The sequence below is a fragment of the Buceros rhinoceros genome, unplaced genomic scaffold, assembly GCF_000710305.1.
Source record: "Buceros rhinoceros silvestris isolate BGI_N320 unplaced genomic scaffold, ASM71030v1 scaffold7773, whole genome shotgun sequence".
Lineage (NCBI taxonomy): Eukaryota > Metazoa > Chordata > Aves > Bucerotiformes > Bucerotidae > Buceros > Buceros rhinoceros.
Window position 1 is genome coordinate 16,599 of NW_010403030.1, and position 26,410 is coordinate 43,008.

General features: G+C 40.5%; 1 protein-coding gene across 1 annotated transcript in view; it reads left to right on the forward strand.

Annotated features, from left to right (window-relative positions):
- KIAA1244 (KIAA1244 ortholog) overlaps positions 1–26,410 on the forward strand; it is an 87,887-nt gene that overhangs the window by 16,520 nt on the left and 44,957 nt on the right. Inside the window, exons 3-7 of the mRNA XM_010132843.1 lie at positions 35–116; positions 2,865–2,996; positions 18,872–18,940; positions 23,893–24,015; positions 25,477–25,519. Of these exons, the coding sequence (XP_010131145.1) occupies positions 35–116; positions 2,865–2,996; positions 18,872–18,940; positions 23,893–24,015; positions 25,477–25,519 (449 nt within the window). The remainder of the gene's footprint in view (positions 1–34; positions 117–2,864; positions 2,997–18,871; positions 18,941–23,892; positions 24,016–25,476; positions 25,520–26,410) is intronic.

Sequence of the window (26,410 nt, forward strand, 5' to 3'; positions counted from 1 at the left end):
TCCTGCTCACTTGTATTTTTTAAATTTTTCTCAGGGAGAAGTGTCTCCTTCCTCTACAACTGGCTCTGGAATCAAAGAGCATGAAGCTGGCCCAACAGGCGTTAGCAGGGATGCAGGTATGGCTTTAGAGTGGAGTTGTGTTTTATAGTGGATGTCAGGGGATGCCCAGAAAATCTAGGCTTTTCTTTTGAAAAATACTACAGAAAAAGTGTCTTTCCTCAGGTGGACCTGATAGTAATGTTCATGTTTCTGTAACAACGTTCAGAAGTTATATGCAAGTAAAGGCTGGTGAGTCTATAGAGGCTAAAAATGTTGTACAGATAAGAGGGAGTTCCTGATTTTCAATGCTGAAAGGGGGATGTGCTCTTCCCTCTGTGGCCCTGTGCTACTCTCAGTAAACCTTGCCACTGCCTAACATCTTAGAAACTAAACTGAGTCAAGTCTTGCTGTTTTCTTTGATTAGAAGAGAGGACTGCAGTGTTTCAAAGATGGAGAGGTTAATAAAGGATCTGGGAGCTGCGCTCTCTATGTGTGGGCACTTTCCAGGGTTTTTTGTGCACTGATGACAGTAGGAGTAGCATCTGATTTGGAAGTTTGTGAAATTGCAAAAGAAAACAGCAGTGCAGCACAGGCAACAGAAAGATTCCCTTGGGTTTGACTGTATAAAAATGAAAGCAGTTTACCTTTCTTTTAATTGGACAAATGAATGCTTATGAGTGAATACTTATCACTAGGGAATGCTAGCTGTGGAAGAGGCTGGTACTCTGCTAGGGTGTGAAATGCATATTGCCGTTTTCCAGAAAGAAATTTCTTCCTCAAAGGGCAAGCATGAAGTAGTTTTAGGAGTATAAAGTTGTAAGTGGATCATTGAAATTAACCAAATGCCTGACACTTCCTATGCTGAATTAAGTGAAAGTGCCTCATACTGGCGCACATCATCATATAAGAGGTTCTAGCTAAGGAAAAAAGGTACTTACTGGAGGGTTCCTGTAATTATTGGGTTCTACTAGAAAATGTGTATCACCTTCTTGCAGCATAGTACTCTGGTTCCATCCTGAGATCCTGTGCCCTGTGTTTCAGATATGTGAGAGATGGGGAGTGAGGCTTGCTTTTAAAGTAGATGAGTGGGTCTTGATGAGTCTGCTCTTGTACCAGAGCAGATGTGTCTGTCAGAAGAACGTTGTACAGTGATGATCAACCAAGAATAGTGGAGAAGTTATGAATGACCCACTGTCCACTATAGTATAACTTCCTTGGGAACAGTTGATGAAGATAATATTTTTTTTTTTTTAACTCTTCTAACTTGCTGTGCATACACTTGAGTTCTGTAAGAACTGCAGTTACAAAGTCGCAGACCTGCAGCATTGTACCTTAAGTAAGAGTGTTATCTCCTATCTAGAAGACAACAATACAGTCCTTCATCTGTATTTATGACACGTGAAGTTTTATGAAGGGCGAAAAAGAAAACCACACAACTGATGCTATGGAGATAGGTTAAAAAATAGGATAAAAGACAAAAATGAGGTGAAGTACAACTTGAATTTCCCGTAAGTAGGTCTCAGGATCACAGGATGCTGGACATTAGCTGGGACCTCTGGAATTAATCTGCTCAAATAGGGTCCTCTAGAGCAGGTTTCCCAGGACCATGTCCAGATGGCTTTTGAATATCTCCAGGAATGGAGACTCCGCAACCTCTTTGGGCATCCTATGCCAGTGCTCGGTCACCCTCACGGTAATGTGTTTCCTAATGTTCAGACAGGACCCTCCTGTGTTTCACTTAGTGTCCATTGCTTTTGGTTCTGTGCTAGGTTAATGGTTGCGCTCCGTGATCTTAAATGATCATCGATACCTAAATGATTGTGTGATTCTACAAAAGTGATGCAGAACCCTCAGGATGAAGTTGGCTGCTCAAAGTCTGCACTGGGACGAAGCAAGGCTGTGTTCCTGGGAACTAGGACAGGGTAGTTTTGCTCTGTCATGAGAGCTTCTAAGAAGATTGGAGCTGAGAAAAGACTTGGGTGGCTACATCTGTTGCAGGATGCCTGCCACATAAGAGGCACCCATGAAGATGATTATAGACTAAATGGAAGAGGCATTTCTAGTAAAACTGTGAGGAACTAGTGCCAGTGGTCATGTTGGAGATACAGACTCAGATACTGGCTTGTTCCAGGCAAAGGAAATCTGACCGGTCTGAAATACTCAGTCTGAAGTTCAGTCAGTCTGTACTGAGCGCAGTCCTACGTGTGTTTGTGGTCCTCATGCCGATCACTTGCTAACAGTACTCTTCCTTCTGACAATGATTGCCTCCTTTATTAGTCAACTTCTGAATGACACAAAACACATCTCATCAGTGATCGGAAGTGCCACCTCCATAGTGCTTGTGCTCTGTGCCATGTTGGAGTGAGAGGGATGAGTGCTGGCTCTGTCTCCTGCTGGGCAGGGTTCCAGATAGTTTGAAGCCAGGATACTAGCCTGAGTGCAGGAGGTTTTGTTTTTCTGGGTTTCAGGGGTGGTGTGTGAGGCTTCCACCCTCTCACTGTTTCTAAAATGTTGAAAGGTTTTGCTGAGGGCATTACTTGGAGTGGTTTATGATCTCTTGCATCAGTTACTGATGTCTGCTTTCTTCTGGACACTGGAGAATTGGGATGGGGAAAGATGATACTGAAATGGAAGCTAATTCAAAAGATGTTAACTGTCCCCTCATCATGGCACAGATAATGTTTTATATTGTTGGATCATTTTGAAATTTGTACATAGAGAACCCAGCCACCATAGTAACACACACCTGATGGGTTTAGGTGTAGTACTTTATGGCAGAATTGGGCAGTTTTCTCAACCTGTACATTGACATTTTCTCTCTGCAGAAGCTGCTGTCTGATGAGAGGTTTGTATCCGTGGAAACAGACTCAGATGAGAAGCAGTTGCTTAATCAGATGCTGAATGCCGTCAAAGTGACTCCTTCCCTCAACGAAGACCTGCAGGTTGAAGTGATGAAGGTTGGTGTTTCACGCACGTCAGTGCTTACCACAGAGATGCATGACTGAATGCTGGGGTTAGCAAACAAATTAGCTGTTGCCTTGGAAATCTTCACATTAGGACAGTATTCGATTCCCTCCTTCCTGCTGGCAGATGTCAGTTGTTTTCATTGGTTCGTATTTCTCTGGGTTAAACAGGAGATGGTTTGTATTAAGAATCAGTGCGCTGGTAATCCCAGTTTTAGCAAACTGAAACAGGTCAATCAGTTCACGCCATGGGAGTTCACAGATAAATTACTTGTAGATGCAGAAGTTTGTGTTTGGTATTGAGCGTAAGCGCTTATGAGGTGGGCTGTGAAAGTTTATTTTTGAATTGTGTGCACGCAGGTGCTTTCTAGTTTGTTAGCTATGTATTCTGTTTGTAAAATGCTGATGATGGAGCATGATTTGTTCAGGCACCAAAATATCCCTGGACTAGTGCATAAGGGAAATGATTGTTTTGTGTTTTCAGTGAAAACTTCGATTTCTAGGAATGCTTTAGCACTCTGCTGTGTGTGTTAGGAAGCTCCGCTGCCAGGAGTTACTGCTTTGGAGGGGAGATGCTGTCAAATTTCCTTGCCCTGTCATTGGGTTGATTGTATGACTTGCCAGTACTACCATAAAAAAGTGCCTTCTAAGACTTGTGTTTGTGTGAATCACTATGGTGGTGGATAGTTCTCAGATGCTGGAGCGTAAACTTTGTACCACAGGGTTTGTTGTGATATTGCTGGTCATTGGTCAAAACTATTTTGTAACAAACCTGGTGGTCCTTTTGCACGTTCACTGTAGCCAGTACTGGTCGATATATTTGTATCTGCTACTTGACTGTCCTTTACTTCTAAGTGCAGAGACTAGGTATTTTATTTCTTTCTTAGATGTAACATCCTTTTTCTAATGCGTTCTCCACTCTGAAACTGCTTTGTACTAGCTGTACTCTTTGCCACTGAAGGAGACTACTGAAGGAGACCTCCTTGGTGCAGTACACACTCAGTGTCAGAAAGTGAAAGGGTGAGCCTAGCAGCAGAAACAAAGGAAGAATACTTGTGTGCACTGTTACCTGGTTTATGGGAGCAGGTTTCTGCCCATGTACAGCCTGAAACAGTGACACCCAGATATGCATTCCTAACCCAGCACGCCTTTTCCCTGCCTCTTCTGTCTCTGCAGTGGAAAGGGGAAGAGTTAAGAAGCAGCATTACTGAACCAGCAGGTCTCTCTTGGTATGCGGTAGGTTTTTTGCAAGTCGCTTTCTTTAGCTTCTTGAGTGTTGCAGATTCAGATCTGCAGGCACACTGGAAGCTGTGACATGCATCTGTGACACATTGCCCCCACGCTGCGAAGAGTGTGAGCACTGTATTTTACTGCGTTATGAGTGAGTATCTTCTCAAATTGTCTTGATATGGGAGAAGCAAAAAAAAACCTAAACCCCAAACAACATAAAACCCAAGCCAAACCCTAAGATTTTATTTATGTACACTTTAAAAAAATCCCATAACGCATTTCTGTTCCAGTTTAAGCACAAAAGAGAATGGGGAACATAATCTTCATTCCACTGAGTGAAATTTTGATGCACAAACCCTTTCTGGCTAAAAGCACAGCAAAATGCATGTATGGTAAAAATCAGGCCACATCTACACATCCTGAGAACAAAGCAAAAGTTCTGTTTTGATATAAATATTTCAAGAGGCCTGAGAGCCAAAACATACTGTAAACAGGGCAGTTAAAACTTCGAAACATTAAAGTTGAACCTTGTCTAAAAGTCAAATCAAGACTTTTTACATTGTAAGACGAAGGTTAGAGATGCCAAAGCAGCACTTGAAAATGTTGTAGCTAACCCACATCTGGCTGAACGGCTAAAGCCTTTGGGGGGTTTTCAAGCAGCTGGTCTCAGCAATGCAATTATATCCCCGGATCTGCTAAAATGTGTCCTCAAGGCACCATACGATTGTATATTAGATGGCATTATTCCATCCAGAGGGGACTAAATACATCTTTATCCAGTGCAGATATTAGATACACCAGAGTGTAAGCAGGTTTGCATGAAACTGGGTCAGCCATGATACTGGTTCTTTGTGACTTGCTGCACAGTTGTGCCAGTCCTGCAGGTATCAAGAATGCAGCCATCAAAGATTACACAAAAGCTTTTAGTCATGCAAAATAGATGTGGAAATAGAGGTGTAGTCATACAGACTTTACTGTGAGTTACTGGCATGTAAGCTCCTAAATCACTGAAATGTCTGTGTTGTTTTTTTTATTTGAAGTCCAATCCAAAATGCCACCCGTTGTTCCCAATAAGTGTACACCAGAAATTCACACATCACATATTATCCAAAATAAATGTTCTGAATATTTCTTTGAATATTTTGTTGCCATGCCCCTGTACTGCAGATGCAAGTGTTCAGGGATTTGGTTAACTGAGGAGAGCATTCTGTAAAGCACGTTACATTCAGGTGACTGCAACTTGGAATTGGGAGTGAAAGGAAGAACCCAGGAGAGCTGGTTGCCTTGCTTTGATACGCTTGCTTTTGGAACCTGTCAAATACTGTTGCCAAGGGGCAGCATTAGACAGGAATGGAATAGAGTAACTGTAATGGTTGCCGTAAAGAAATGGTGAGGAGTGCTAGCCGGACCTCTTCTGGCACTGAAAAAGCAAACCATTGTTGTGAAAGTGGAACAGCACTCACTAATTTATGGCTAAGTACCAAATCCTCCTTATTTTTAAGGGTGAGTGTCACGACATGCTCTACAGATGCCCGGATTGGAGGATCACAAAACCAGCATGTTGACAGGGGTCAGACTTAAGGGCCAGGACTGGGGACTGTGCTGGAGTGTATCCCAGGCAGCCAGGGAGGGTTCACACTGCCCAAATGCAGCTCTCAGGATGAACTCAAAGCCTTCCTCTCTCACAATACTAGTCTCCTCTGTTCCATGTGAAGTATCTCTTATCCTTTTTATAAATTTGAATTTAAAATGAAATTTAACTTTTGTAATAAGTTTAAACTAAACTCCAGGTTAGGGCTTGCTGCCAGTATCTCCCGTTCTTCTGAATACCAGCTGTAGATTGCAACTTTGAGATGTTTCATGTAGAGTGATTATGTGAGGAAATCCCCTCCTTGAAGGGGGATTTCAGACTAGAAAGTGTCTGAAAGACTTTCGGAAGTGAAAAGTCTTCTTTTCAAGACGAGAAGTGATATTCTGAAGTCTTGTTTGGTTTTTATTGTTCGGGGGTTTTTTTCAGGACACCCTTATTATCACTAGTAAGTACTGGGTAATTCTTGTATCAACAGCAGTTTAGTGCCCAAAAGAAGGCAGTGATCTTTTCAGTGAGGAAGGGGAAAGGACTGTGGTTTCTCTCTGATGTGAATGGACACTTGTAACAAATACAGATGCACTAACGACGTGTGAGTTCCCACAGAGCAAAGCAAGCTGACTGGGGTGTATACATTTTGCATTCAGACTTGCACGTTGTTTAACTGCTAAACCTAGTAATTTTTTAGAATATCTCAACGACTGTGCTGTTTATGTAATCTCAGTACATCTGATACGTGTTATGACAGAGTTTTATTAGTTATTTTCACACTGGAGACTAAGCTGAAGTTATTTAGGTGCTTTAAATCATACTGAAATATACTGAGAAACAGGTCATCCAGAAAGTGTGACCAGAGGGAGCAGTGTATCTGACACAAGGCCGCTTTAGCACTCACCTGTGCTGTTGCCACGATACTTTGCTATCACACTGAAAAGCCCTTTAATATATGTATTATCGGTTTGTGTTTTTACTATGCTGAGCTGTATCAAGGGAATGGAAAATCACACAATCGTACAGTGCTTTGTTGTCAATCTTCTTGTGACAGATCAATAGCTTAATCGCAGTTTCAGATGGAATAATTAACTATTTTTACTTGTATATTTCCCTTACAATACTAATGTTAGTTGGGAAGGAAGAGAGATACTGATCACTAATCCAATTTGGTGTTTTATTGGTGAGGCACCAAAGTGACTCGCTGCTGTATTTATACAGGTGCAGATGTATAGAAAAAATGGGGCAGTAATTCAACACTTACCTTAGATGAACATGGTCATGCAGTATGGCTGGCCCAGAAGAGGGAAGAATTTTGTTGTGTGACGTGGGGCCATGTTATAATTCTGTGAAATATGAGGGTGTGTCTTCTGTTGAGCAGTAGGGACATTTTGTTGACTTTAAGCACTAGACTAACAAGCAAATAGATAGTTTGCAGCAGCCAGGGAACATGTTCCGGGCTGAAGATGAGTATTGTGGATTTGGGTGAAGTGGGGGGATCCTGGTGTTTTTCCTGGTTTGATGCTTTTAAATTCTGGCTTCATGTTTTTAAACTGGCTAGAGTACTTCTGCTTCATGCAATTAGACCTTTGCAGTGCAGGTCCACTATACCATTATAAGGTATGGTCACATCATCAGTGGAAAAGGAAACATATCTATAGCTGAGCCTCTGGATTGAGGTCCCTTTCAGCCCCAATAATTCTGTGATTTTTACTTTTTCCTCTTTGATTTTATGGTAATTTTTCATCTGTAACCCTGACAGTAAAATCCAGTTCCTCCAGGAAGAGCTCCTGGAAGAACTGGAATTCAGCTTTGAAGTTTACTGTGGCACTGAAGCAGATGAAACCAGATGCGAAGGAAGTGGGTAGGGTGAATAGAATCCAAAACAACAAAGACTCTTTTTTTTTAATCTTTTCCTTTCTTCTTACTAATGTTGTGGTGCTTTCATTTATAAGTTGACAGCCTTCTTAATAATGCAGTACTACTCTCTCTAACTGATAACATTATTCTCAGGAAACAACAACCAAAAAAACGAGTTTAATGAATAATTGCAAATTAGTAGATGCGTCCTCACCCAGAAATAAGCTCTCCAGATAAACCAGATACAGTATAATGTAATGGGTACTGACGTTAAACAAGGTTTTTTTGTAAAGAAAGGCATGACTGATCATTTAAAAATTGTCTTTCTACTGCCTACTTTTGTTTTTTTCACACAGATAATAATGACGTGCTGAGATTTCCCAATAAATTTACAGTTAGCAAGACAGAAATTTTCAAGCAAGAATGAGAATAATTACCTTTGATGAAGGAAACTCAGTTTTCTGATGCCTTTTAAAACATTTGGTTGTTACTTCACTATTCTAACACCTGTGGTGTTTTTTGAGATAGACTTGAGGATTTTCTGGAACTTCCAAAGTGGCTTGAGAGAGAGAAGACTCTTCTAGTTCCCATTATTTACCTGTTGTCTGTGGTGAACAGCTATTTAATTTAGGAAAGGTTAGTTTATTCCCAGTGATTCCAACTTGCATCTGTTAGTAGATGAGCTGTACTGCTTGCTGATGGGCAAAATTTTCATTATTTTCTTCAGTGCTTTCAGTGAGGAGTCAGACAGAACTCTTTTTAATCTGTGAATGAGGTTTCTTTTGCTAAATCTGCTGCATGAAAGCAAACTTTTCTCTCTGTCTCTTCACTGATGAAGCTGACGGAGCATTTGGGAACTCTCCAGTAATGATACCAGAGAGTTCTTTTTGTGATTTCTCTTTTTGTTTTGGAAATATTCAGAACTGATCTCTTAGGTAAGTGGTAAAATTCAGCTTGTGTGAGGATAGGCAGAATAGAGCCTCTGAAACACTGTCTTTAGGTTGGGTATTTGTAATTGTTCTTTCCAAGACTGCTACCATAATGCTTTAAAGATGCAAAGTGATTCTTTGAGTACCAAGAGCAGTATCCTAGTCTTTATTATTTTTTTCTGTAATAACTAATTTAATATATAAGGCCTCAGTTACAGTATCAAATTAATCTCTTGAGAAGGTCACTATTGGTCACTATTGAAGATCTACAAGGGGTAGTAGAAAGGTTTTGGTCAATTTTTTGTTTGTTCTTTTTTTTTTGACAATCTTAGGTTCTACACAACCATGTTGTTACAGGTTCAGGAACAGAGTTCTGATCTAATGCAAAAATTAGATTAAGCTGGCTTGTGTTTGAGCAACCGAGCAAGACTTATTGTTGACTTTTCTGTAAACTTGGCAGGGACTTCATTGCCGTTGAACAGGAAGCCTAACTTCCTTATTTTTTCAAGACGTGGAGGGTTTGATGTGGGGACTAGTTAATTTTTTTGTTTGGACCTCCATGACAGAGAACAAATTATATTTTGTATTTGAAAAGTAGTTCTAAACTGTTTGATCCGAAATGTTGGCAGAGCACGACTGTAAAATCCCAGCCTCTGTGCATGATTACGTTCTGTACCTTTTTCTTGAACACTGGTAAAAGACCTGGTCACTCTAATAAGCTCTCACAAATACATGCATCTTCTCATTGGTTTAAGGTTAAATGTATCTTTCCACATATAACTTGATTATGCTTAATAGAGTATCATTTGCAAATGTGCTTTGTCTTGAACTGTAAAATTGAATGGAGAAGGAAGTTGGACCAAAACTACTTGGATTTGTAAATCACTGTGCTGTGTCTTTAAGACAAGGCATGCATAATAGTTTTATATAGGAGTAAAAACAGTGATTTCACTGCCCATTAAAAAATAAGAGTTAATTGGTGCAACTGTAAAAATGTGACCGGTAAATGGAGATGGCGAAGAGAGATTGTCATTGTCAGTATGAGAATAAGCAACCCAATTGCTGATATTTGCTGTTAATCTATATATTTTAATTAACATATAATTTTGGAATAAGAGATCATTTTTCCCCCCTCAATAAATTTTATGCATTGAATTATTGCAAACATTTTTCAAGATCAATTGCAATATAAATTCCAGTCCAGTCTCTTTCTGAACAGAGAAACCCAAAACATTATTCAACTTCATTTCCATGCTTTAATCCAGAACTGGTTTAAAATTGGTATTAATAAGAAAAAAATAGTAAAATGCTGAGAATTTGTAGAGGAAAGTTTCACCTGAATGTGTTCATTAGTTCTTGTAACAGTGGTGCCTGATATGAGCTGTCATAAGCAGTAACTGATTTTTGTCCAGTCCGTAACTCAGCGATGTGCTAGCAGTCTGCACTGTTAAAGAGGGGAGTCTGCAAAGATTTGCACAATGTCATGCAAATAAGGGTTTTTTTCTAGGATCAATCCTGCCCTGGAATGCTGGCTAGAGTTCTTAGTGCTTCCTCCCCTTAGCTTTTTTGTAAGTGAAATTGTTGTAATATAGGACAACTACAAATTCAGACCCCCTTGGGTTTACTTTTCCCACTTTTTTTTTTTTACTGGTTACTTTTTAAAGTCAATTTATTCGTGTGCTTAGTTATAAGTAACCAGGTTAATTCCAATGGATTGAGTGACCTACCTTGTGTGTTTCAAGACAGTCTCACCCTTTCCCAAATTAATTAGGACTATGGTAAATGCCTAGTACTCATATTTAAGATTGTGATTAAAGAACTACCCTGGCCCTTAGGTGCCTGTCTGTTGTAGCAGGACCTGCAATCTTGAATTAAATACCTGAGCTTTCTCCTTAATGGGTACGAAAGAATGACAATGGCCTGGATATGACCAAATGGATACTGCATGGGAGCTGCCTCAGCAAAAAATCCACCTTATTTCCAGGATCTGCTGCTCTTCCTCAGTACTTTTTTGTGCTTGAATTCCTAGTCCTGAACAACCTCTGTGGGTCTGAGGAGCCATGTGGCTTTAAACATCTTAAACATCTAAGCAGAGGGTTGCTTCTGTCTCTTGAACGATTTGCAGGATGGAAACATAGGCTTAGTTTCTTGCCTGGAGAAAATCTAACACTTTCTCTGTGCTTCCTCAGCTGTGAGGTTGTGAAGGTGTTTTCAGACAGAGAAAACACCTCCTTCTGTCTTGTTGGAACTGTCCCACTTGGTGTGGCATAATCAAAATTGTTGGGGTCAGGCACAAAAAGCAGTAGTTAAACGAATGCTCTACCCTGGGGCTGAGGCAATCATGGGAAGGGTTAGGGGGCAGGATTCCTGCCTTCATCCTCCATGGTCATTACTTCTGCAATCATGGGCGGACAGCAGCAGGGGGTTTTACTCTGGGTTAACTCAGCAGTGGGTTTCTTTATGGGTTTCCTGATGGTTGACCAGTCTGTAGGAGGTAAAAAAATTATCTGTGATATGCTGTGGTCAAATACTGTTGCTCAGGAGTAGAGTTAATAGCACCATAGTTAATAGTTAATGTTTATGTAGGGGTTTTGTAATCCTGGAGTGCTTGTGACTGGCATTCTTTTTAATTAGTGCAGATTTTGCAGAGATGAGGAGTTGGAGTTTTCTGACTGGGTTGTTCTGTGCTGTACAGCATATGCAAGCAGTGAGTCATTGGGTCGTACCTGCAGGTTTTCCAGTGCCAGTGTGGAAAGTAGCAAGTCCCTAGCTCTGGGAAGTATAATTTAATACCCATCTGGTGTGGAAGTACAAGTTCTTACAGACTTGCTTTAGTCTTAGACACATACCAAGATCCTGGATGTTGCTTAACCATTAAGAAACTGGAAGGACGTTGTATGATGACAAACTCAGATACAGAAACCCTGCAACTATCGTATATTGCTATTTTCCCTGCTGCCAGACATTGCTTACTGGAGGTGACAGTACCAAGTTCTGCCAGCCAGGTTGGCTCATTAACGGTGGCTGAGAAGAGTCATTTGCCATAGGCTTTACATGCAATTATACGCATGCTCCAGATGTGCCACAGGTGACATGCACCCACTTAGACCTTCTCTGCTTATGAGCTTCCCATGATGAACACTGCTGCCCCACCATAGCTGTTAACACCATTTGGTCGTGGGTGCAGCTGAGGAGAGAACTTGTGTCCCAGTAAGCTGTTCTGACGATGCCAGCCAGCTCCTGGGGTCCTTTTCGCTAGAGCTCCTCACGTGTGAAAGGAAAAATATATGGAAGCTTCATGCTGCAAACCACAAAAACAGCCTATCTGGCTTTTTACTATCTCTTTCCTGGATGCAGGTCAGGAGATAGTCTGGGATAGAGTTAAATCCTCTGGCAGGCCAGGCAGCCTGTGGGACACCACTTCTTAGGTTGTCTTTAGACTGTCTTCTTGTCAATTAATTTAGTGTCTTGAAACAGTAATTTTAAATTAGCTGTTGTAAAGTACATCATCACACGGAAGTTCCTCTGATGTAGTTTCAGTGGAACCTTGCATGTATCTGAGAGTAAAGGAGTTCTTTTTCTCTCTCTCCTGTCCAAAATATTCTCTTGCTGCCAAGAATAAATGTCAGAATGTCCCATCCAGGGCATATACTGTTTTTTTTTTTTAACTTGACAGCTCTATGTTTACTTACACACATGTGTTGACATCATCTCTGATCATTTTGGTAGTGGGTGCAGGTAACTTCGTTTTTATTTGAGAACTCTTTAAACTTTTTGTTGGTATTTTTCAGTTTGGTATTTGTCCTTTCCCACTTATGTTTTACTCAGAGATATATCTTCTAATTCATACAGTAATGCAGTATGCCCATATAGGCTGTAACCTCTGAAGGGGGAAATGCTATCCTAGCACCGCTAGTCAGCCTTTTTTTTGGTCTTCCCTGCCTTTAAGTGTCACAATTCTAAAGATAAAAGCTCCTGACAGATCTGTTAATAAAACCTGTTAAATGTCTAATAAGCAATTGCTTTAAATAATTTCTTTCCCCTTTACAACTTCACAACATAAGCAGAAGTTTCTCTTGGTGTCATACTACCATCAATGGTGATCAGTGGTAATTCTGTTTTAGTCCAGTGAATCAATGGGCATCATCTTCTGGGAGCATTCAGCATGTCACCACTGGTACTGTGTGAGACTCTTCTATACAGATACAGTCCTTTTGTTTGAAGCCCTGGTGCATTTGTAATGCCAAGCACCAGTTGCTTCTATGATACCAAGGCATTTTAGGGGTTTGCTGGTTCATGGGACACACTGTCTTCTTTCCCTCCATAATTAAAATCTGCTGTTTTGTACAATCTGTGAAAGTGTTTTGTATAATTTGTAAAATTTGCTGTGATCATGGTGGTGAGACAGTGTACCTGAGTTCATTAATGCATTTAGTTTCTCTTGCCTTTGTTTTCCTCCAAGGCCAAAGAATGCCACGTAAGCAAGTTCCTAGTTATTCTGCCAGCTGGAGGACACTTCCTGTCCAAACAATTGTGCAGAAATACTGAATGACTGCTTTAAATGTCAAATTACTGAAAGAGCTAAAGGGTTGTCCTGCCTCGTCTCCTGGCTGTGCTTTTCCTCCTGGAGAGAGGATTTGCGAATCACTTGAGCATGCACTGCATCCAAGTTTACAGGCTTTGCAAGCAAAGTAACTCAGGAAAGGCTTCCTTTATGAATCCCACAAAGGTATTAGGGGTGACTGCAAAATTCAGCACTCTAAAGACTACAGTGTCTACGTGCATCCCAACTAGGAAAAACACAAATGTTCAGAGGATTTTGTCAATGGGACTTGCAGTGCTGGGATAGGAAAAGGATAGCAGTTGTGTATGGTTGTTGGATTTGGCACTTAAATGCAGTGAAGTGCTGAAGCATCCTCAGGAGATGACAAATTGCAGTTGCTTTAAAGTTTTGTACCTTTTCCCTTTTTCTCAGTCTTGGGGATACTACTTGCTTCCTTACACACGTTGTTTATTCGATGTCACTCTGCCATAAGTTCTTCAGTGTGAGAACTGCCTTTTACTACAAATACGTGCTAAGCACTGGGGAACTTGTCTAGCAACACTGTATAGTCTTACAATCTAAAAATATTCCCTCTTGAAGAGACCTCTCTTAAAATATGAGATAGACATTGTAATATCAGTTTAATTACATTGAAGTTCAAATCCTGTACATTTTGTGTCAATTGACACAAATTATATCATCAGAAGCACTTTTGTTGTTGTTATTCCTACTTATTGTGAAAAATATATGTGTATGCACTCTTATTCTACAGTTGGTATCCTGGCACTCTAGGGAGCAGGAATTGTATTTCTTGTTCCATGAGAGTCAGAGCTTCAACAGTAATTAAAATTAATACCCTCATTATGGATAAGCCATTTATGGAAATGTGATCTCATCTGAGCATTTGCAAGATAATGCAAGCAAATCCTGGAGGTTGTATGATTTTGAAAGTACCTCTATAGTCATGTAAGTTTCTTCCTAGGAAAAAAACAAAAAAGAAAAACAAGGCGGGGAAAAGTGTGGTTTAGAGTCCATACCAAATGAGATTTCATCAAGTAACACAAAGTAAAAGCTGGTTTTCAATTCCGTTTTGTATGAAGATGTTACTAGGAACTGCTTTGTAGCTTTAGTTTTGCTTCCACTACCAGTGGAACAGTCATAGTCCAAGAAAACATTTCTTTCTTTTCTTTCTTTTTTTTAACACAGACTGATTGAGTTAGTGTCATGGGTTAAGGCTGGGCCAGCTACTAGACGAATGACAGATACTCTCTATGGACCCCTTATTCCCTTCCCAAAGGGGAAAAGAAAGGAAAAAAAAGAAACCGAAAACAGCTTTAATGGAACAATAAAATGAAATATATACAAATATATAGAGTAACAATACTGAATCCAACCCCCTTGTTGTCAGTTGTGTCACCGTCACCACTAATGCTGTGGGCAGATGCTGGGGAATGTGATTCAGGAGCTGGATTCTGGAGCTGGATTCAGGAATGCATGGATTGTGATCGAAGGCAGAAGCGACAGAGCTCTCCTCAGGCACTGGCCATTGAAGAAGAGAACTTAACCCTTGTGATCCCTCAGCTTTATACTGAATATGATGTCTATGGGATGGAACACCTTGTTGGTCAGTGTAGGGTCACCTGTCCTGTCTGCTCCTCCCCGCAGGTGCAGCCTCTCACTTACTGCACCCCGACCATGGTACAGAGGGTTTAGCAGAGACCTTGGTCTTCACAGGAGCAAGTGTGAGCCAGAGCCTGTCTGCATCCCAGTCCCTGGTACTAACTGTGAACATCAAGTGTTGTCACTTCTGGAAGCTGACACTGTGCAGAAATATGCTGTTAACTTCAGAAAGTGCCATGAGTTAGAAGAGACTGAGCTGGGAAGTGAAATCACTGAACAGAAAGAGTTCTGCTCTAACTCAAACCAGGACAAGTAGTTAAGCAGCCTATGGGATATACTGTCTGGAGTCTCATTTTTTTTTAGCGGACCTGAATGATTGTTTGGGTTTGTTTGTTTGTTTTTAATCCCATTTCTCCATCCAGTAATCTAAAAGAGAAGCCCACTGTCTTCCTATTTGTTCCGCTTAAATGGGAAAACACACAAGTTGAGTGTCCAGAGTATTGCCAAGTCTGTAACTGAGCCCTGCAACAGCGCTGGTGGAATTTATAGCTGAGAGCAGTCTTGTGCGTTGGTCAGAGACCATCTTTCAGATCTTACAAGTTATTTTTGAGGGAAGATGTGAGTGGAACAAGTGGAGTGAGCCAAGAATATACTGGCTGATAGCCTGTTATGCTTCTGTCATTTGATCACATCATATCATATGTCCTTTGTTTAGCTGGTAGGTTCCTAGATGTCATTTTATACAAAGAGTATATTTGTATAAATTCAGTAGTATTTTTGCTGAAATTCCCTGTTTCATAGTAAGGTTTTGATCATCACTTCCTCACTGTGCTTGATATGTGACATTTTTATTACTTGCCTGTTACAAGAAAGTTATTGGCACTTGTGACATAAAGGATTATGCATATATGTGTTAACAGTTCAGCTCTGTAAAGGTAGGAAATAAAAAAAAAAAGAGGGAGCAGCAGGAGTGATTTTGAAGAGGAAGCACTTACAAGAATGCCTAAAGCAGTGTGTGCTCCCTTGTATTGTGGTACAAGGCTTCCAGGTTTTGATCTGTGGAAAGCACTTGGTATTAACAAACTGTACAAAGCCAAGATGGTCCAAGAGAGCAGAAAATCACATGAAGCAAACGAGGTTTCATAAGTAGGGAAAATCAGGACACACAAAACATTGAATAAGATTAGTCACGGGCTTGGCTATCCATCTTGGCTCTTAACACGATAAGAAGAGATTTGTCAGTGGGAGGTGGCAGTTGTCTGTCCCTGGGTTTATGAGCTGTGCGCTATACCTGTGTTTTACACAGCAGTGTATGTGGAGTACTAACAATCTTTCCTTAAACACTGAATATATTCTTTTAGCCTGCTGCTGAGCTCTCACAACCCCTAGAAATGTCAGTACAACTTCAGGGGAGTTAACAGCTGAGGAAGTGAGGCCCAGCAGCTGCCTGTGACACTGGCCAGTAGTTTAGAGTTCACTTAGTGCCAAACAAACATTGTTTGGTTTTGAGGTTTCAAATTTTGCAGGTATGGACTGCGCAGCGGATGAGAATAACAGCCATTTTAATTTATGTGCTGATTAACTGAGATAATTGAGGGGTTTTATAATTGAGCTATTCTGTAGGATTTGCTCTGTGGACAAGAAAAAGGGTGTCGCTGTTCCTCATTACTGACACTTGGCCATGTGCCAGCAAATGCAGCTAATTGCAGAGAAATTCGCAGAGTTCAGATAAAGAAATATAAAGTACAGCATTCTTACTAATTTGTAATTAGAATTAGATTTCCTTCTCCAGCAAGTTCAAGGACTTTACAGCTTGTTTCTCTCCTCGTGATACTGAAGTAGGCTATGTAAGATGAGAAAACCTATTTTGCCCATTTCACTGAAATGGGAAACTGTGAAGAAGAAATTTGTCTCAGAAATTTTGCTTTGCTTGAAATGTAAATGCTAATTATCTAAGAAAGAGATTATAGTCCAGGACCATTGTACTTCAGAAGAGTAGCATGTTCTTTTCTGTTCTCATTACCTCTAGTATTAATCCACATTACTCAGCTTCTATTTGTGAAGGACTGAGTGAGATTCAAGGCAAGATAACATATGTAGACAAATGTAAAATTGCTGTTACATATTGGTTTTCTTGGAACACTTTCTATAGTAAAACCATCATCTGTAAGAATAGGACTGGGCTTCTGATTGGTGTTTTATTTACAAAACAAGACAAAAGCCAACCAACCAAACCAGCCTTGGAGTAAGGTGTAACATCCTGCAGTGAAATACAGTCTTTCTGCTTAGAAAAACCTTTGTAAAGGTGCAGTGCATTTCAGTGCATAGAAGCTTTTCAGTCTGACTCTCAAAACGCAAAGAAGGTTATTTATGTCCTTCTCCAGAAAACAGCACACTCATCTGCAGACAGGCTCTTCTGTCTGTACCTGTGAGAGCAGGGAGCTAATGCTCAAACCTGCTCTTGTACAGAGAATTCAAATTCCCCTCCAGGTATTAAATGCCTGCTTTCCAGTAATGGGTTTTTTCCCGCTCCCTGTGCAAAATAACTGCAGAGAGGACTATTCTCCCAAGCAGAGATTCAGTGGTAATGATGGGTGTTCAGTGGCTCCAGCATGCCGAGCAATGCTGTATTAGAGTTGTCTGCTGCTCTTAACACACAGATCAGCATTATTTTTGTTCATTACGAAGGCTCTGAGATGCTTCTAAAGATCATCGCTGCCTAGAGAGAAGGCACAGCTTGCACCTGAGAGGTGATCTAGCTTACTGCTTCAGGTTGTTACATTATAATTTTTTGCTGTTCTACCATAATGTGGAAACTGCACGACACAATGCAAAGTCAGAAAAATGCTTTACAAGAAACAAAGGGCAATAATCTTTCCATCATGCATCCCTTTACCTCCTTTTTTTTGTTGTTATTGTTGTTGTTTGTTTAACATGCGAGCTCTGATCAGACACTCTGTGGCAAAGCTGTCTGTTTTGCATTCTGGGCTAAGGAGATTACCCCAGGCTGTTGTGTATTAGTAGCTGTCACAGAAGCTGCCGTAAAACAAAAACCTAGTACCACTGAAAAGCATGTAATAAATAAGAGAAGTGGTTAACAGCCAGTAGTGCTAACTTACCTGAGGCCCCGTGTTTCCTTGTGAAGCAGAGAGCAGCAGTTCTTAGGGGCTGAGAAGTTGTAGAGACCCACACATTAGTGTAAATGGGATTGGTGTTTGCTGGTACACTTATCCCAAGAAACTTATGCTATTTCAGACCAAGCAAAGCATAGATTCTGGCACTGGGGGGGTTTTATGCTTTAAGTAGTGAGGATAGTAGCTCAGATTTTCTCAGTCTTCTGTGGGACAGGAGGGATTGGAAAGGAAGATGGAGAGGGAGGGAGGACACCTCCAGACACTAAAGGCATCACACCACGGCACCTCTCACTCACCCATCATACTACTCCTAGTAGATCACAACATGTTCCCACTCCCCTTCTTTTCAAAGTAAGGTGTTGGATGGGCTTTTGGTTCTTGTTCCTCCTGATGAGTTTGAGACAGGATAAACCTTCCCTCATGAATTGGGGCTTATGACTTGTTTTTTAGCTGATCATTATCAAATTATTATTATACACTTACTGGAAATATCCTAGTCTGGGAAGTCCACTTGTCAAGCAGTAATAATGGATTTTTTCACATAATATATATGTATCTGTGTCACCTAAGTAATAACTTTTATGCATTGTTTCCTTTCTCCTTTGTTATATTGATCGAAGTGCATGGAATGACTGATTATAAATCATGCAAAGCTTGTGGTTAAAATATGCGTGGGTTCTGGCTATTGAGTCTAAGGCCAGAGTTGATTACTGGGTTGTCCTTCCTTCTGTGGTCAGATGTAGAAGGAAGTGATAAATAATCTATTGGGCTGTATCTCCAGGGCCAACAGTTGCAGCTTCTCAGGAGAAAGCAACTTGATTGTGCCATCTCCTTTATCCCAGTAACACCTGGTGCTGAGAAGCTTCTGGTGTCTGCTTTAAAAATGGAAGGAGCTGTAGCTAAAAGGGTGATGAAGGGAGGCAATAATGGATGAAACTTAATTTTTTTCCTTCCTCCCTCTCGTTTGATTCAAGGTCTTGCTCTGTATAACATATACCTCCACATTTGAGCTGAATGGGAGTTCAGTGCTGAAGATTGCTGAGGTAAGTGCCTCTGTCATACCATTGCTTGTGTCACTTTATGTTCCCCTCTACCTAGAGCGGGGGACTCCCTCTAGGGGGGTACCCTCTTCCATACAGCCTTTGGAACTGAACTAGTCCAAATCACAATTACCATCTTAAGGACTGTTATTACCGTATGTGTGGTGTGAAGTACTAGTTGCAAGCTGGGCAGGGTTGGTGGGCTTGCATGGGAAGGCGTTTTTGGAAACTGAATGACAATTGTATTGTTGCACATTTACTGCTCCTCATATTTACTTTACTTTGCCTCTTGCAATAGAGAAACTTCTTTATGAAACAACACTGTGCTGATTCCTTACCTGGTACAAGACTAAAATTAATGAAATTTCCTTAAGAGAGATGTGTAGGCCATAATGTGCCATGTTAGCACAAGTGCCGCAATGTGCCATGTTAGCCTTGTGTGTTAACCTTCTTCCTAATACATCCAAGTAACAGATTTATTTCACCTCTAGATATATGGCGGTGTCCTGGTGAGTCTCTCTTCTCTCTTTATTCCATTAGATTTCAGTCTGAATTAAATTGTAGAGGAGCTTTGGCTGTAGAAAAACACTTGCAGATCTGTTAAGTGAGCCTTTGTAGATGAGTTATACTTTTAGTACAGTGTGTAGCAAGCCACAAGGCTGTTTGTTCAGGTTAGGGAAGATGCACTTGAACACTTTATCCTCCTGTGCAGCACATGCTGTTGTCTGCAGAACATATCATAAAATTATAGTTAATGTGGTGTGGGGAGAGCTAATGTCCGTGGACCAATGTAAAGGTTGTATACCAGTGAGGACATCTTACACTTATTTAAAGCAAGCTACAACTTTTTCAGTTTTGTTAAACCCTCTTTACATTGATGTACCAAACTGAAGAGAATATAGATAGTTTCCCATGCTGCAGTTTTGTCTCAGCAAGCTTCCTAACATGCAAGGCAAAAGCTGATAAATTCAGCTTAGTGCGTCTCTTGCTGTAGGTAAAGAGCTCTAGCTTAGACAAAGTACTTGCTGGTAAAAGTGTTTAATGGCTCTAAACCCTTCAGTTTTCAGTCTTTAAGACTGGGGGGAAATAGTCAATCAGTCATGCTCTTTGTGCTATAAGCTCTATAAAAAATCATATTTTCTGTTCTCCCTGTAAATTTGGGTAGCAACAGGGCTGTTATTCGTTTAAAGCATCCTTAAAAGTGACAGTTTTCTTTCACAGATTGGAGTTAAACTCTGCTGTTCTTGGTAGTTACACTTCACTTTCAGTCCCAAAAGGCTCACCTGGCTTTTAAAAACCTTTGCTGGTGTAGTAGTACAAATTAGCACAATGATAGTTTGTCCCTTTTCTGTTAAAGTGGACAGAAGCTCTGATGCAGGCTGATGAGATGTGCCAGCAAAGCAAACAAGACTTTCCTTCAGGCAACTGGAACAAGCTGTAATACAGAGCACGCGCGTTTCTGTTCGGAGTGTTTGAAGGTACAGGTACACACTGTACAGCCACACAGCTCCCCAGTTCTGGAGAAAATATTGCCTCAGTGGATGCCTAGGCCTTTCTAAATAGCAAGGCACATAGATGCTTCCTCAGGTTCCTCCTGGCTACATTTTAGGTAAGGCAGACTTTAACGTGCTTTAATAGGTGTTTGCATCTTGAAGTCTGCAATGTATAAGCAGTAGGAAACAGTATTATTTCTGTGTTCAGCATTTGCTTAGTCTCATCATTTATTCTGACTTGCCCTAAGGGAAAGGTGGCAGTTTTGGTGGCACCTTTCTGCTCCAATGCCCTGCTGTTGAACATTTCTTTCCAAATCAGTCCCTTAGTTTTCCTAGCCTGCCCTCTGTAGCAAAGTGTGGCCACTGCAGAATCAGAGAGGTGCTGGCTGCATTACTGGTAGAACTCTCTGAGGACTGTCTTTGACAAACAAGGCTACAGTCTGGCCATTTTACACTGCTTGATCGTTCTCAATTCATGTGTACGAAATAATGGCACCCCAAATCTTTCTGAATATTAACAGTTTCAAATTAAGGAAGCATTCAACATGAAGAGTAATGTGTTTTGTGGATTAAGTATTAGTAGTATTGAAAAGAGACTAACTCTTGCTTTGTGCGCCTTCCCATGCTTGCCTAGTTCCCTGCAAGAAAATGTAGTTCATGCTGTTCCTGCTTTTATGTGTATATTTGTTACTCCCATCTACCTTTTGGAGGTTTGTTTTGTTTCACTCTGCTGTGTTTCACTGGCTAACCCTTTTGTGTTTTGCTCTTAGTTGTGTTTTGCATGCCATAGAGCTGGAAGTTCCCGAATGCATGAAATGATCAAAATGTCCATTGCACACCTCCTTGGGGCCCTGAGCTCTCACATTTTTACTGATGCTTCTTCATCAATGGCTTTTCAAAAGGTACCTTGCCCAGCCATTTTTTAGAACAGCCTTTCTGCAAGACCGGAACTCAAGTGGGCAGTAGTGTCTTTTATGTGTATATTTGTTACTCCCATCTACCTTTTGGAGGTTTGTTTTGTTTCACTGCTGTGTTTCACTGGCTAACCCTTCTGTGTTTTGCTCTTAGTTGTGTTTTGCATGCCATAGAGCTGGAAGTTCCCGAATGCATGAAATGATCAAAATGTCCATTGCACACCTCCTTGGGGCCCTGAGCTCTCACATTTTTACTGATGCTTCTTCATCAATGGCTTTTCAAAAGGTACCTTGCCCAGCCATTTTTTAGAACAGCCTTTCTGCAAGACCGGAACTCAAGTGGGCAGTAGTGTCGCTCATTAGCCAGCATGGGGAGGGGAGGGAAGAAGGAGATATCAAACATGCTCTTTCCAGAAAGTCAGCCTGCCTCTAAGAATGGTGTTTCGTCGATTAATTCAGATGCTCTTTCTAGAAAAAGGCTTACGGCTCATGAGAACAATCTCAGCAGCAGTGGAATGGTTTGGCCTCTGTGAAGGGCTGTACATTGTTAGGTGATAGTTGAATGATGGGCAGAGTTGACCCAGGCCTTCTTTTAACTTACAAGACCACCTTCATCACTGACTGATTGATCTCAAGCTAAATAAAATCCTTTATTTTGGGGGGGGATCTTGGAATCTTGAGAAAAGGCAACAAGAATGAGGTATGCTGTCAATTAAGTCCCTTACATCCTGCAAATGTGTACAACTGTAACCTGCTCTCGTGTTTTGACAAAGGGGATAACCAGTCTCATTTTTTTGCAAAGTGTTTGTAGCATGAGATAACGAGCGACATACATACCCTCGAAAAGGTCTGGAATGCTACCTCTTAGTGTAGTTGGGAAATAAGGGAAAATAAGGCAAGAGACATAATTAAGTAGCTTCCACATGTGATGTCTTGGAACACTCACCTAAGATATCATTCATATTCAAGAAACTGGGTTATGACTTCTTGTGCTTGTGGCTTTATTGAAATGCTGAGATGTGAGGTTGCCCGAAGCAAGGAGGTCAAAAGAGTTTTAGGAACACACCTACATTGTTTTCCACTTCACTCTGATAAATGAAGAAGTGTGCCAGCAACATGTTCGTCTTAATCTTTGTAGCCTCAAGCCCACAGCCTTTCTTTCTTAGTCAACAGAATAGCTTGGTTTCATTTCAGTAAGAGCTGGAAACGATCAAGAGTCTTGTCCGTGTGCCCATGTCAATACTGATTAGCCTATGTAATCAGATCTCTTTGATTTTTCCCTCTTAAAAACTCATCCTCATTGGGAAACTATAAAAATGGCTTGACATCATATAGCGTCTTTCTCATTCAAAAACGTACACCACATGCATTTATGTATTTGACTCATGCATGTAATTTATACTATATATACTTATATTTTAAAAATTATTTTTCACATCTCTATTCATGGTTCTTCTCACTAGTTATATATATATGAATGATGGCAGAATAAAAACACAAAGACTGAAAAATATGTTAACAGTCATTTACTTTTGGAGGGATTTTTATGGTCACTGTTAATGATAAAGTTCACTGTAGGCAGAAGGACCAGAACTGCTTCTTCAGATCACTGTCTGAGAAGATTGTATTGTACAGTTCTGTCACAAAGCCACTCAGCTCCATCAAGACTGTTACCCCCGTAGTAGTTACTGTGCAGTAGTTACAGTGGTTACTAAAGTTACAGCAGCTCTTAGAGACCAACACCTCCCACAGAATATCTGCCCAAAGATAGAAATTGCATTTTGCAGTTTGCTGTCCCTGTGATCCCAGCTGCTCTATGTTTTGGCAACTATTTCTATAGAATCATCTGGGGCAAAGTGAAACACAACTCTGGTCATAGCTCAGTGTCAAAAACGCTCCCAGCAGCAGGGAATGGAGCTGGGACTGGATAATCCATCAGGGCTCTTCCATTGCTGCCTTGGCTCCCGTGGGATCTCTGAGCTGAGGAACCCTCGGCTTGATTGCCAGTTATTAAAAGGCAATCATCTGTGTTACTTATGGTGAAGTGCTGTTGTATGTTCTGTATTAGGAAAGGCCTTCAAAGGATTTCAGATGAGCTGCAGTATGGAATAATTAATTATAGAAAAAGTGGCAAATACCTGTAAAACAGAAGCAACAACCTTAAAGAATTGGAGGGTTTTTACATTGCAGATAGAGACTTGCAGAGTGATAGTTACAAATAAGTACCTAGAAATGAATAATTGAAGCAGCATTTAGTGAATGATCTACAGAGCAAGGCAAGTGCCAAAATCACTTGGGTTTGGCAGAAGGAGACGTTGCCAATTCTGCCCTGCCGTTCCTGCGGCTGTGAGACTGCTGAATTGCATGTGGCTTCTACGTGCTACTCAGTTTTCCATATCCAAGAAAACTTCTAATGTGCTAATATAGCAACATGAAATAGTAAGGAAGGCTGACTTTCTGCATGGGAGAGACCTTGGTATCCTCCTCAAATGTGTCACTGGTAAGTTATGGCTCATACGTATGTACTGCTGTCTTGTTTCCTTATCAGGTTTGCATTGAGACATATGTATCTAGCTGTCACCAGCGGAGCATTAACACCGCTGTGCGGGCAACCCTCAGCCAAATGTTGAGTGACTTGACTTTACAGTTACGGCAAAAGCAAGAAAACATGGTGAGCCTTCTGGCATCAACAAATGGTTCCATGTCCATGGCTGCGTACCTTTTTGTTTCTCTGAATGCAGTGCGTTGTACCGGCTTGTTGTGCCTTACGGCTTCTATTTGACACTTGCACAATTAATCTTGTTTAAAAGCTTTTTTGGGCTCTGTCTCTGTTGCTGCCTCAGAGCAGTCTATCAGAAACGTAGCTCTCACGCTGTCAGCTCTATTTGGCTGATTTTGATTTTTTTTTTCTCCTTCCGTTAAACAAGAGTCTTTGTTGTCATGTCAGGCTGCCTTGGCCTTCTCTTTTTCCATTCTTCATTTTGTTTGCTTGTTTTCTTAAGGTTCATTGAAATTCTTTTGCCAAAAGTTTTTGCATGACAAATACTTACATAAACAAAACAAGTTCTCAACCAAGGAAAGTCTATTGAGGTTTTTCTTCTACATTTTTATAGAAGGTAATTTAAACTCGTGAAATTCTATGCTTGATTGTTTGCAAAAAAAAATTCTCTTTATTATCCATGAGAGCCACTTGAATGAAAGCCCAGCACATTGTCAGCACAACTGTAAATGTTCTTGGCATATGCAAAATTACATTGGCTTCTTTCATTCATTCGTGCTGCTTTGTATATTGTCAAATTATCAAAAAAGTATTATTTGTAAAAGTCAGTTTCTATTCATTAGGAAATTCTAAGGACAGTAGTTGTAGAGATTATTTTCCTTACATCTGTTTTGGGTTAAGATGATCGCTTCTATTTTGGATTAGTAGACTGGATTACTTTTATCCTAATGAGCAACTGCAGACCAGAATTAATCAGTTTAACTAAACTTATCTTCTGTCTGTCTAAGTAGGTTCATTTAACTAGCCAAAACATTTGCAAAACCAAAACCAAACAAAACAACAAGCCCACTAGTAGTTTTGAAATTACAGTTTGGATTTGAAAGCTGAATTTTGTTAGTTGTGTCCTTAGCTGAGAAGTCGGAGAAAGCATATGAGAGCTGCGTTTAGTTCCTGGCAGTTTGTTGTTCGTGCTCGAGAGAAGAATTTGGCTTGACCCCTTGGTGCACTGATGGGAAGAATCCTATACTGCAGCTGAACCAAAGGATCTAAGAGGTCGTTTCCATTTCCTGACCGACATTAATTGTCTTGGCACCGTAACATTAATGGTGGCAATGTGAATAACTCTCTAATACTAATATGATTTGTTTTCTAAGTACTTCGTGAAATCTGGACTCTGTTACTTTTAATGTGACTTACATGCCTAGTTATTACTGAGTTGGTTTAGGTGTAAGAAATCCTAGTTCAGCTCAATGAGATGCAAGCAAAAGCTTCACTTAAACCCAACAAATGAGCAAAACCACCAAAACTGGTAGAGGACATGGATTTGTTCAGAAAACTGTTGTTAAAGTATTGCTTCTACAGTGGTTTTCTCTCCCTGCCCTGGTTTACACCATTTTGTCTTTTCCTCAACAGACAATTGAAAACCATGACACCTTGCACAAATTCAAGAACCAAGGTATCTGTAACACTTTTCTAGTGACTTTCCAATTCAGCTTTTTTATTCTTCACTTTTCTTTCATCAGCACAGTACTGTTTGATGTCACAGGAATTGCATCTTCAGGATTTCTCACTTTCTCCATAACTTGATGCTCTCTGTGTTACCTGTGGTAAGAACTGAGACAAACCTGTTAGCTCCTGATATTTTCAGTCATGTCTTTATTTGGGTCATGGTAACAACATTGCACTCAATATAGTAATACACGATTGTTTCAAGGTGCTAACTTATGTAATTAAGGAGTTTCAGTCTCTGGAGAAAGTTTTAGTAAGTAGATTTACTTCCTAAATTGAAACAGATTCATGGATTAGGACATGGAATCTGGAAATGATTTGTGTAACTGTATTTCAGGCTAGAGACGTGGTTTGTGTAATGACAGCTTTTGAAAGCACATCATTAGTGTTCACGCTCGCCAAATTGTGATTTTACAAGAGAATTTTTTACTCCCATTCTGGTTTAACTTCCAACATCTTCCCTGATAGGTAAAGATAATCCCTGCTTTTGACCTTCTCACTGGATTTCTGCAGGAGAACTTGTGTGGATGGAGGCTAAAGTCTTTGAAGTGCACAAACATCCCCTTTTAAGATCAGAAGCTGTGTAGCAGGGACAAACTGCAGGGAGAGATACAGAAAGTTTAGCTGCCGTGTAGAAGAACTGGAGCCAATCCTGTTTTATTATTTGTTTGTATTTCTTTGTATTATTATTTGTATTTATTACCTGAATTGGATTTCAGTTAACTACCTGTAAGTGCATGTAAGCCCTCAGTGGTCTCTCTGGATTTAACAGTACTGCTTTTTCATTGTGTGGAGATCACTTTCCAGTGACTTTTCCTACTGCATCTTCTCTGCATTT